This window comes from Scyliorhinus torazame, chromosome 4 (genome assembly GCF_047496885.1).
Source record: "Scyliorhinus torazame isolate Kashiwa2021f chromosome 4, sScyTor2.1, whole genome shotgun sequence".
NCBI lineage: Eukaryota > Metazoa > Chordata > Chondrichthyes > Carcharhiniformes > Scyliorhinidae > Scyliorhinus > Scyliorhinus torazame.
The window spans coordinates 14,951,481-14,964,246 of NC_092710.1; the positions used below are offsets into that span (position 1 = coordinate 14,951,481).

General features: G+C 57.1%; 1 protein-coding gene across 1 annotated transcript in view; it reads left to right on the top strand.

Annotated features, from left to right (window-relative positions):
- Positions 1-936: 936 nt before the first annotated feature.
- LOC140411561 (uncharacterized) overlaps positions 937-12,766 on the top strand; it is a 121,235-nt gene continuing 109,405 nt past the window's right edge. Inside the window, exon 1 of the mRNA XM_072500643.1 lies at positions 937-1,117. Within this exon, the coding sequence (XP_072356744.1) occupies positions 1,076-1,117 (42 nt within the window). The 5' untranslated portion in view covers positions 937-1,075. The remainder of the gene's footprint in view (positions 1,118-12,766) is intronic.

Consider the following 12,766-nt stretch of genomic DNA (forward strand, 5'->3'; position numbering starts at 1 on the left):
GCGGCACTCCCTCAGTACTGACCCTCTGACAGTGCGGCGCTCCCTCAGTACTGACCCTCTGACAGTGCTGCACTCCCTCAGTACTGACCCTCTGACAGTGCGGCACTCCCTCAGTACTGACCCTCTGACAGTGCAGCACTCCCTCAGTACTGACCCTCTGACAGTGCGGCACTCCCTCAGTACTGACCCTCTGACAGTGCGGCACTCCCTCAGTACTGACCCTCTGACAGTGCGGCACTCCCTCAGTACTGACCCTCTGACAGTGCGACACTCCCTCAGTGCTGACCCTCTGACAGTGCAGCACTCCCTCAGTACTGACCCTCTGACAGTGCAGCACTCCCTCAGTACTGACCCTCTGACAGTGCAGCACTCCCTCAGTACTGACCCTCTGACAGTGCAGCACTCCCTCAGTACTGACCCTCTGACAGTGCAGCACTCCCTCAGCACTGACCCTCTGACAGTGCAGCACTCCCTCAGTACTGACCCTCTGACAGTGCAGCACTCCCTCAGTACTGACCCTCTGACAGTGCGGCACTCCCTCAGTACTGACCCTCTGACAGTGCAGCTCTCCCTCAGTACTGACCCTCTGACAGTGCAGCACTCCCTCAGTGGGACTTGAAGCCACGACCGTTCTAACTCAGAAATCGGGGGGCTGTCCCTGAGCAATGACTAGATCCTCCCGTGTTGCAGCATTTGGTTTGTCGGCTGGTGTGATGTGAGAGACGGATCGCTCCCTCCCTCTCTCTCTCTCTCTCTCCCTCTCTCTCTCTCTCTAATCCCCGGTGATCCCATCTCTCTCGGGAAAGGTTGTTTTTCCAGCTCTGCTGTTGAATCGTGACCTCGGTAAACAGCCCCTGTCCCGCTCAGCTGACAGTCACAATGTCACCGCGGAAAACAAACTCTCAGCTCCGACCTCACCCACGCCCAGCGCAACCTGACTCACCTGGGAATCGCCCGCACCAGCCCCACAGCGACTCCGAGAGCGCACACTTCCCCCTCGCCGTCGCTCGGTCGCGACCTGCCGCAGCCCCTCTCGGATGCAGTTCGACTACACGGGGCATCGCCATCCGCTGTCATGTCGGCTCAAGAGTGGGCGAGGCCCCCGATTGGCATGCAGGTGAGTTAGATAAGCAAGCCTTGGAGGATTTGTCGCCTCCTTCACAAGACATCGACTGTCGCTGAGGGGAAATGGACCAGAACGGTCCCGGGGAACAGAAACTTCGGTCCCTGTGAGGGAGCCGCAGAGGCTTATTTTCTTCCCCATTTGCTGTAAAGTCTTGATTTAGAATGTTCAGTTAACAGACCGGCGCTGCACTGTCAGAGGGTCAGTACTGAGGGAGTGCTGCACTGTCATAGGGTCAGTACTGAGGGAGTGCTGCACTGTCAGAGAGTCAGTACTGAGGGAGTGCCGCACTGTCAGAGAGTCAGTACTGAGGGAGTGCCGCACTGTCAGAGGGTCAGTACTGAGGGAGTGCCGCACTGTCAGAGGGTCAGTACTGAGGGAGTGCCGCACTGTCAGAGAGTCAGTACTGAGGGAGTGCCGCACTGTCAGAGGGTCAGTACTGAGGGAGTGTTGCACTGTCAGAGGGTCAGTACTGAGGGAGTGCTGCACTGTCAGAGGGTTAGTACTGAGGGAGTGCCGCACTATCAGAGGGTCAGTACTGAGGGAGTGCTGCACTGTCAGAGGGTCAGTACTGAGGGAGTGCTGCACTGTCAGAGGGTCAGTACTAAGGGAGTGCTGCACTGTCAGAGGGTCTGTACTGAGGGAGTGCCGCACTGTCAGAGGGTCAGTACTGAGGGAGTGCCGCACTGTCAGAGGGTCAGTACTGAGGGAGTGCTGCACTGTCAGAGGGTCAGTACTGAGGGAGAGCTGCACTGTCAGAGGGTCAGTACTGAGGGAGTGCTGCACTGTCAGAGGGTCATTACTGAGGGAGTGCTGCACTGTCAGAGGGTCAGTACTGAGGGAGTGCCGCACTGTCAGAGGGTCAGTACTGAGGGAATGCCGCACTGTCAGAGGGTCAGTACTGAGGGAGTGCCGCACTGTCAGAGGGTCAGTACTGAGGGAGCGCTGCACTGTCAGAGGGTCAGTACTGAGGGAGTGCTGCACTGTCAGAGGGTCAGGACTGAGGGAGTGCTGCACTGTCAGAGGGTCAGTACTGAGGGAGTGCTGCACTGTCAGAGGGTCAGTACTGAGGGAGTGCGGCACTGTCAGAGGGTCAGCACTGAGGGAATGCCGCACTGTCAGAGGGTCAGCACTGAGGGAATGCCGCACTGTCAGAGGGTCAGTACTGAGGGATTGCCGCACTGTCAGAGGGTCAGTACTGAGTGAGTGCTGCACTGTCGGAGGGTCAGTACTGAGGGAGTGCCGCACTGTCAGAGGGTCAGTACTGAGGGTGCTGCAGTGTTAGAGGGTCAGTACTGAGGGAGTGCTGCATTGTCAGAGGGTCAGTACTGAGGGAGCGCCGCACTGTCAGAGGGTCAGTACTGAGGGAGTGCCGCTCTGTCAGAGTGTCAGTACTGAGGGAGTGCTGCACTGTCAGAGGGTCAGTACTGAGGGAGAGCCGCACTGTCAGAGGGTCAGTACTGAGGGAGTGCTGCACTGTCAGAGGGTCAGTACTGAGGGAGTGCCGCACTGTCAGAGGGTCAGTACTGAGGGAGTGCTGCACTGTCAGAGGGTCAGTACTGAGGGAGTGCCGCACTGTCAGAGGGTCAGTACTGAGGGAGCGCCGCACTGTCCGTGCTGCAGTCTCTCCGGATCAGACATTAAGGAGAAGCCCAATCAGGCCTCTGACGTGGCTGCGAAGTTCTCACGGTCACCCGTGGCTGGTAAACAAGGGAGGTCTGATTGGTATCCTGGGGACAATGTTTACCCATCAACTAACAACGTCAGGGCCGACATTGTGGCCTTCAGTACCTACTGCCTGTGGAAACGTGCCATGCGCAAATTTCCTGGAGCATTTCCGACTGGGATGGATCTCCTCGGAGAGGAGGAGGTTGGGTGGGGGGGATTGTGAATCGAGGCGTCCGGAATCAGGAAGGGTTTGCCGTGGAGGGGATGAGGAGACAGTGCCACCGGTGATAGGCGTTGGTAACCAGGGGGGGGGGGGTGTGGACACGGATTGAAGAGATCGAACGGGAACGCCCAAAAGGGCATATTGAGTAAAGACCTGAAAAATGTTATTTTTCAAATCTCTAATAAGGGAGCAGATGTTGCAGTGGCCTATTGGATCTCCCAACGCGCATTTACTTTGTTTTTCAGAAAATGTTTTGATTGAAGCATTTATAATTTTTAAAAACAATTTTCAAGAGGAAAAACAACAAGCGAATCACACCAATCCAACCAACAACCAGACCCAGCCACCGTGGCTTACAGACGCAAATCCCCCTTTCCCATTAATTATTTCCCGCCACAATCAACGTCCCTCTTTCCCTTAACCGCCTCCCCCCTCCACTTTGTATCTGCTGACAGCGTAATGTTCCCCCCAAAACGTCGATGAACGGCCGCCCTCGGGCAAACCCTATCGTTGTTCCTCTCAGGGCGAACTTGGCCTTCTCAGGCCTGAGAAGCTCGGCCTAGTCGCTGAGCCATAACCCCCCGCCCCCCCCGGTTTCGGGGGCTCCAAGTCCCTCCCTCCGCGCCAATAAGATCCGTCTCCAGCCTACCAGGGAGGCTGAGGCCAAAACGTCGGCCTCTCTCGCCCCCCCCGCCCCCCCCCATCCCCTTGGGCTCCCGACACTCCAAACATTACCACCTCTGAACTCAGAAACTTTGACGTCAGCAAATCGCTGTCCCCTAAGCTTCGGACATGCCCAGAACATGTGGACAGGATTGGCGGGCCCCTCCCGCCCACCGCCCACACCTGCCCCTTCGAAGAACCTGCTCAGCCGGGCCTCAGACAGGTGTGCCCTGCGGGCCAGCTTGAATTGTATCAGGCAGAGCCTGGTACACGACGAGGGCGCGTCAAGCCCACTTAAGGCCTCCTCCCACAATCCCGCCTCTAACCCGTTGCCCAACTCTTTCTCCCATTTTGGGTTTACCTCCCCTATCGGGGTTCCCCCCCATTCCACGAGCTCATTGCAAATTTCCGAGACCTTCCCCTCCCCCACTCCGGTGTTCGACACCACCTGGCCCTGTTCCCCCTGGGGCGATGGGTGCGGCAAGGTCGGAAACTGCCTCCGTGTAAAGGCCGTCACCTGCAGGCAGCGGAACCCAGTCCCACCCGGCAGCTCCTCCTCCAGGTCCGCTTCCTCCACTGTCCCCACACCCTCAAGGCCGCTGCGACCACCTGGCCTGTGCAGTACCGGGTCGGCGAGACGGACAGAGGAGCCGTTACCAGTGCCTCCTGACATAAGCCGGCCTCCACCCGCCCCCACACCGACCCCCTCTCCCGTCACACACTTCCTAACCATCGTTATATTCGCCGCCCAACCGTAGTTCCTGATATTCGGTAGGGTCCCCGGGGAGTGTCAGTATATACAGAGAGTCCCCGGGGAGTGTGTCAGTATTTACAGAGAGTCCCCGGGGAGTGTGGCTGTATTTACAGGGGGTCCCGGGGAGTGTGTCAGTATTTACAGGGGGTCTCCGGGGAGTGTGTCAGTATTTACAGGGGGTCCCCGGAGAGTGTGTCAGTATTTACAGGGGGTCCCCGGGGAGTGTGTCAGTATTTACAGGGAGTCCCGGGGAGTGTGTCAGTATTTACAGGGGGTCCCCGGGGAGTGTGTCAGTATTTACAGGGAGTCCCCGGGGAGTGTGTCAGTATTTACAGGGAGACCCCGGGGAGTGTGTCAGTATTTACAGGGGGTCCCCGGGGAGTGTGTCAGTATTTACAGGGAGTCCCCGGGGAGTGTGTCAGTATTTACAGGGAGACCCCGGGGAGTGTGTCAGTATTTACAGGGGGTCCCCGGGGGAGTGTGTCAGTATTTACAGAGAGTCCCCGGGAGTGTGTCAGTATTTACAGGGGGTCCCCGGGGGAGTGTGTCAGTATTTACAGAGAGTCCCCGGGAGTGTGTCAGTATTTACAGGGAGTCCCCGGGGAGTGTGTCAGTATTTACAGGGGGTCCCCGGAGAGTGTGTCAGTATTTACAGGGGGTCCCCGGGGAGTGTGTCAGTATTTACAGAGAGTCCGCGGGAGTGTGTCAGTATTTACAGGGGGTCCCTGGGGTGTGTGTCAGTATTTACAGGGGGTCCCCGGAGAGTGTGTCAGTATTTACAGAGAGTCCCCGGGAGTGTGTCAGTATTTACAGGGGGTCCCCGGGGTGTGTGTCAGTATTTACAGGGGGTCCCCGGGGATTGTGTCAGTATTTACAGGGGGTTCCCGGGGAGTGTGTCAGTATTTACAGGGGGTCCCGGGGAGTGTGTCAGTATTTACAGGGGGTCCCCGGGAGTGTGTCAGTATTTACAGGGAGTCCCGGGGAGTGTGTCAGTATTTACAGGGGGTCCCCGGGAGTGTGTCAGTATTTACAGAGAGTCCCCGGGGAGTGTGTCAGTATTTACAGAGAGTCCCCGGGAGTGTGTCAGTATTTACAGGGGGTCCCCGGGAGTGTGTCAGTATTTACAGGGGGTCCCCGGGGATTGTGTCAGTATTTACAGGGGGTCCCCGGGGAGTGTGTCAGTATTTACAGGGGGTCCCCGGAGAGTGTGTCAGTATTTACAGGGGGTCCCGGGGAGTGGGTCAGTATTTACAGGGGGTCCCCGGGGAGTGTGTCAGTATTTACAGGGGGTCCCCAGAGAGTGTGTCAGTGTTTACAGGGGGTCCCCGGGGAGTGTGTCAGTATTTACAGTGAGTCCCCGGGGAGTGTGTCAGTATTTACAGGGAGTCCCCGGGGAGTGTGTCAGTATTTACAGGGGGTCCCCAGAGAGTGTGTCAGTGTTTACAGGGGGTCCCCGGGGAGTGTGTCAGTATTTACAGTGAGTCCCCGGGGAGTGTGTCAGTATTTACAGGGAGTCCCCGGGGAGTGTGTCTGTATTTACAGGGAGTCACTGGGGAGTGTGTCAGTATTTACAGAGAGTCCCCGGGGTGTGTGTCAGTATTTACAGAGAGTCCCCAAGGAGCGTGTCAGTATTTACAGGGGGTCCCGGGGAGTGTGTCAGTATTTACAGGGAGTCCCCGGGGAGTGTGTCAGTATTTACAGGGGGTCCCCGGGGAGTGTGTCAGTATTTACAGAGAGTCCCCAAGGAGCGTGTCAGTATTTACAGGGGGTCCCCGGGGAGTGTGTCAGTATTTACAGGGGGTCCCCGGGGAGTGTGTCAGTATTTACAGGGGGTCCCCGGGGAGTGTGTCAGTATTTACAGGGAGTCCCCGGGGAGTGTGTCAGTATTTACAGGGGGTCCCCGGGGAGTGTGTCAGTATTTACAGGGTGTCCCCGGGGAGTGTGTCAGTATTTACAGGGTGTCCCCGGGGAGTGTGTAAGTGTTTACAGGGAGTCCCCGGGGAGTGTGTCAGTATTTACAGGGGGTCCCCGGGGAGTGTGTCAGTATTTACAGGGGTCCCCGGGGAGTGTGTCAGTATTTACAGGGTGTCCGGTGGAGTGAGTCAATATTTACAGGGGGTCCCCGGGGAGTGTGTCAGTATTTACAGGGGGGTCCCCGGGGAGTGTGTCAGTATTTACAGAGAGTCCCCGGGGAGTGTGTCAGTATTTACAGAGAGTCCCCGGGGAGTGTGTCAGTATTTACAGAGAGTCCCCGGGGAGTGTGTCAGTATTTACAGGGGGGTCCCCGGGGAGTGTGTCAGTATTTACAGGGGGGTCCCCGGGGAGTGTCTCAGTATTTACAGGGAGTCCCCGGGGAGTGTGTCAGTATTTACAGGGGGTCCCCGGGGAGTGTGTCAGTATTTACAGAGAGTCCCCGGGGAGTGTGTCAGTATTTACAGGGGGGTCCCCGGGGAGTGTGTCAGTATTTACAGGGGGGTCCCCGGGGAGTGTCTCAGTATTTACAGGGAGTCCCCGGGGAGTGTGTCAGTATTTACAGGGGGTCACCGGGGAGTGTGTCAGTATTTACAGGGAGACCCCGGGGAGTGTGTCAGTATTTACAGGGGGTCCTCGGGGAGTGTGTCAGTATTTACAGGGGGTCCCCGGGGAGTGTGTCAGTATTTTCAGAGAGTCCCCGGGGGGGGTGTCAGTATGTACAGGGGGTCCCCGGGGAGTGTCTCAGTATTTACAGAGAGTCCCCGGGGAGTGTGTCAGTATTTTTTCAGAGAGTCCCCGGGGAGTGTGTCAGTATTTTCAGAGGGTCCCCGGGGAGTGTGTCAGTATTTACAGGGGGTCCCCGGGGAGTGTGTCAGTATTTACAGGGAGTCCCGGGGAGTGTGTCAGTATTTACAGGGGGTCCCCGGGGAGTGTGTCAGTATTTTCAGGGGGTCGCCGGGAGTGTGTCAGTATTTACAGGGAGTCCCCGGGGAGTGTGTCAGTATTTACAGGGGGTCCCCGGAGAGTGTGTCAGTATTTACAGGGGGTCCCCGGGGAGTGTGTCAGTATTTACAGAGAGTCCGCGGGAGTGTGTCAGTATTTACAGGGGGTCCCTGGGGTGTGTGTCAGTATTTACAGGGGGTCCCCGGAGAGTGTGTCAGTATTTACAGAGAGTCCCCGGGAGTGTGTCAGTATTTACAGGGGGTCCCCGGGGTGTGTGTCAGTATTTACAGGGGGTCCCCGGGGATTGTGTCAGTATTTACAGGGGGTTCCCGGGGAGTGTGTCAGTATTTACAGGGGGTCCCGGGGAGTGTGTCAGTATTTACAGGGGGTCCCCGGGAGTGTGTCAGTATTTACAGGGAGTCCCGGGGAGTGTGTCAGTATTTACAGGGGGTCCCCGGGAGTGTGTCAGTATTTACAGAGAGTCCCCGGGGAGTGTGTCAGTATTTACAGAGAGTCCCCGGGAGTGTGTCAGTATTTACAGGGGGTCCCCGGGAGTGTGTCAGTATTTACAGGGGGTCCCCGGGGATTGTGTCAGTATTTACAGGGGGTCCCCGGGGAGTGTGTCAGTATTTACAGGGGGTCCCCGGAGAGTGTGTCAGTATTTACAGGGGGTCCCGGGGAGTGGGTCAGTATTTACAGGGGGTCCCCGGGGAGTGTGTCAGTATTTACAGGGGGTCCCCAGAGAGTGTGTCAGTGTTTACAGGGGGTCCCCGGGGAGTGTGTCAGTATTTACAGTGAGTCCCCGGGGAGTGTGTCAGTATTTACAGGGAGTCCCCGGGGAGTGTGTCAGTATTTACAGGGGGTCCCCAGAGAGTGTGTCAGTGTTTACAGGGGGTCCCCGGGGAGTGTGTCAGTATTTACAGTGAGTCCCCGGGGAGTGTGTCAGTATTTACAGGGAGTCCCCGGGGAGTGTGTCTGTATTTACAGGGAGTCACTGGGGAGTGTGTCAGTATTTACAGAGAGTCCCCGGGGTGTGTGTCAGTATTTACAGAGAGTCCCCAAGGAGCGTGTCAGTATTTACAGGGGGTCCCGGGGAGTGTGTCAGTATTTACAGGGAGTCCCCGGGGAGTGTGTCAGTATTTACAGGGGGTCCCCGGGGAGTGTGTCAGTATTTACAGAGAGTCCCCAAGGAGCGTGTCAGTATTTACAGGGGGTCCCCGGGGAGTGTGTCAGTATTTACAGGGGGTCCCCGGGGAGTGTGTCAGTATTTACAGGGGGTCCCCGGGGAGTGTGTCAGTATTTACAGGGAGTCCCCGGGGAGTGTGTCAGTATTTACAGGGGGTCCCCGGGGAGTGTGTCAGTATTTACAGGGTGTCCCCGGGGAGTGTGTCAGTATTTACAGGGTGTCCCCGGGGAGTGTGTAAGTGTTTACAGGGAGTCCCCGGGGAGTGTGTCAGTATTTACAGGGGGTCCCCGGGGAGTGTGTCAGTATTTACAGGGGTCCCCGGGGAGTGTGTCAGTATTTACAGGGTGTCCGGTGGAGTGAGTCAATATTTACAGGGGGTCCCCGGGGAGTGTGTCAGTATTTACAGCGGGGTCCCCGGGGAGTGTGTCAGTATTTACAGAGAGTCCCCGGGGAGTGTGTCAGTATTTACAGAGAGTCCCCGGGGAGTGTGTCAGTATTTACAGAGAGTCCCCGGGGAGTGTGTCAGTATTTACAGGGGGGTACCCGGGGAGTGTGTCAGTATTTACAGGGGGGTCCCCGGGGAGTGTCTCAGTATTTACAGGGAGTCCCCGGGGAGTGTGTCAGTATTTACAGGGGGTCCCCGGGGAGTGTGTCAGTATTTACAGAGAGTCCCCGGGGAGTGTGTCAGTATTTACAGGGGGGTCCCCGGGGAGTGTGTCAGTATTTACAGGGGGGTCCCCGGGGAGTGTCTCAGTATTTACAGGGAGTCCCCGGGGAGTGTGTCAGTATTTACAGGGGGTCACCGGGGAGTGTGTCAGTATTTACAGGGAGACCCCGGGGAGTGTGTCAGTATTTACAGGGGGTCCTCGGGGAGTGTGTCAGTATTTACAGGGGGTCCCCGGGGAGTGTGTCAGTATTTTCAGAGAGTCCCCGGGGGGGGTGTCAGTATGTACAGGGGGTCCCCGGGGAGTGTCTCAGTATTTACAGAGAGTCCCCGGGGAGTGTGTCAGTATTTTTTCAGAGAGTCCCCGGGGAGTGTGTCAGTATTTTCAGAGGGTCCCCGGGGAGTGTGTCAGTATTTACAGGGGGTCCCCGGGGAGTGTGTCAGTATTTACAGGGAGTCCCGGGGAGTGTGTCAGTATTTACAGGGGGTCCCCGGGGAGTGTGTCAGTATTTTCAGGGGGTCGCCGGGGAGTGTGTCAGTATTTACAGGGGGTCCCCGGGGAGTGTCAGTATTTACAGGGGGTCCCCGGTGAGTGTGTCAGTATCTACAGGGGGTCCCCGGGGAGTGTCAGTATTTACAGGGGGTCCCCGTGGAGTGTGTCAGTATTTACAGGGGTCACCGGGGAGTGTGTCAGTATTTACAGGTGGTCCCCCGGGGAGTGTGTCAGTATTTACAGGGAGTCCCCGGGGAGTGTGTCAGTATTTACAGAGAGTCCCCGGGGAGTGTCACAGTATTTACAGTGGGTCCCCGGGGAGTGTGTCAGTATTTACAGGGGGTCCCCGGCGAGTGTGTCAGTATTTACAGGGGGTCCCCGGGGTGTGTGTCAGTATTTACAGAGGGTCCCCGGGGAGTGTGTCAGTATTTACAGTGGGTCCCCAACGGAGTGTGTCAGTATTTACAGAGGAACCCGGGGAGTGTGTCAGTATTTACAGGGAGACCCCGGGGAGTGTGTCAGTATTTAGAGGGGGTCCCCGGGGAGTGTGTCAGTATTTACAGGGGGTCCCCGGGGAGTGTGTCAGTATTTACAGAGGAACCCGGGTGGTGTGTCAGTATTTACAGGGGGTCCCCGGGGAGTGTGTCAGTATTTACAGTGGGTCCCCGGGGAGTGTGTCAGTATTTACAGAGAGTCCCCGGGGAGTGTGTCAGTATTTACAGGGAGTCCCCGGGGAGTGTGTCAGTATTTACAGGGGGTCCCGGGGAGTGGGTCAGTATTTACAGGGAGTCCCCGGGGAGTGTGTCAGTATTTACAGGGAGTCCCCGGGGAGTGTCTCAGTATTTACAGGGGGTCCTCGGGGAGTGTGTCAGTATTTACAGGGGGTCCCCGGGGAGTGTGTCAGTATTAACAGGGGGTCCCCGGGGAGCGTGTCAGTATTTACAGGGGGTCCCCAAGGAGCGTGTCAGTATTTACAGGGGGTCCCCGGGGAGTGTGTCAGTATTTACAGCGGGTCCCCAGAGTGTATCAGTATTTACAGGGGGTCCCCGGGGAGTGTGTCAGTATTTACAGAGGGTCCCCGGAGAGTGTGTCAGTATTTACAGGGAGTCACCGGGGAGTGTGTCAGTATTTACAGAGAGTCCCCGGGGTGTGTGTCAGTATTTACAGAGAGTCCCCGGGAGCGTGTCAGTATTTACAGGGGGTCCCCGGGAGTGTCTCAGTATTTACAGGGGGTCCTCGGGGAGTGTGTCAGTATTTACAGGGGGTCCCCGGGGAGTGTGTCAGTATTTACAGGGGGTCCCCGGGGAGTGTCAGTATTTACAGGGGGTCCCCGGTGAGTGTGTCAGTATCTACAGGGGGTCCCCGGGGAGTGTCAGTATTTACAGGGGGTCCCCGTGGAGTGTGTCAGTATTTACAGGGGTCACCGGGGAGTGTGTCAGTATTTACAGGTGGTCCCCCGGGGAGTGTGTCAGTATTTACAGGGAGTCCCCGGGGAGTGTGTCAGTATTTACAGAGAGTCCCCGGGGAGTGTCACAGTATTTACAGTGGGTCCCCGGGGAGTGTGTCAGTATTTACAGGGGGTCCCCGGCGAGTGTGTCAGTATTTACAGGGGGTCCCCGGGGTGTGTGTCAGTATTTACAGAGGGTCCCCGGGGAGTGTGTCAGTATTTACAGTGGGTCCCCAACGGAGTGTGTCAGTATTTACAGAGGAACCCGGGGAGTGTGTCAGTATTTACAGGGAGACCCCGGGGAGTGTGTCAGCATTTACAGGGGGTCCCCGGGGAGTGTGTCAGTATTTACAGGGAGTCCCCGGGGAGTGTGTCAGTATTTAGAGGGGGTCCCCGGGGAGTGTGTCAGTATTTACAGGGGGTCCCCGGGGAGTGTGTCAGTATTTACAGAGGAACCCGGGTGGTGTGTCAGTATTTACAGGGGGTCCCCGGGGAGTGTGTCAGTATTTACAGTGGGTCCCCGGGGAGTGTGTCAGTATTTACAGAGAGTCCCCGGGGAGTGTGTCAGTATTTACAGGGAGTCCCCGGGGAGTGTGTCAGTATTTACAGGGGGTCCCGGGGAGTGGGTCAGTATTTACAGGGAGTCCCCGGGGAGTGTGTCAGTATTTACAGGGAGTCCCCGGGGAGTGTCTCAGTATTTACAGGGGGTCCTCGGGGAGTGTGTCAGTATTTACAGGGGGTCCCCGGGGAGTGTGTCAGTATTTACAGGGGGTCCCCGGGGAGCGTGTCAGTATTTACAGGGGGTCCCCAAGGAGCGTGTCAGTATTTACAGGGGGTCCCCGGGGAGTGTGTCAGTATTTACAGCGGGTCCCCAGAGTGTATCAGTATTTACAGGGGGTCCCCGGGGAGTGTGTCAGTATTTACAGAGGGTCCCCGGAGAGTGTGTCAGTATTTACAGGGAGTCACCGGGGAGTGTGTCAGTATTTACAGAGAGTCCCCGGGGTGTGTGTCAGTATTTACAGAGAGTCCCCGGGAGCGTGTCAGTATTTACAGGGGGTCCCCGGGAGTGTCTCAGTATTTACAGGGGGTCCTCGGGGAGTGTGTCAGTATTTACAGGGGGTCCCCGGGGAGCGTGTCAGTATTTACAGGGGGTCCCCAAGGAGCGTGTCAGTATTTACAGGGGGTCCCCGGGGAGTGTGTCAGTATTTACAGGGGGTCCCCAGAGTGTGTCAGTATTTACAGGGGGTCCCCGGGGAGTGTGTCAGAATTTACAGAGGGTCCCCGGAGAGTGTGTCAGTATTTACAGGGAGTCACCGGGGAATGTGTCAGTATTTACAGAGAGTCCCCGGGGTGTGTGTCAGTATTTACAGAGAGTCCCCAAGGAGCGTGTCAGTATTTACAGAGAGTCCCCGGGAGCGTGTCAGTATTTACAGTGGGTCCCCGGGAGTGTGTCAGTATTTACAGGGGGTCCCCGGGGATTGTGTCAGTATTTACAGGGGGTCCCCGGGGAGTGTGTCAGTATTTACAGGGGGTCCCCGGAGAGTGTGTCAGTATTTACAGGGGGTCCCCGGAGAGTGTGTCAGTATTTACAGGGGGTCCCGGGGAGTGGGTCAGTATTTACAGGGGGTT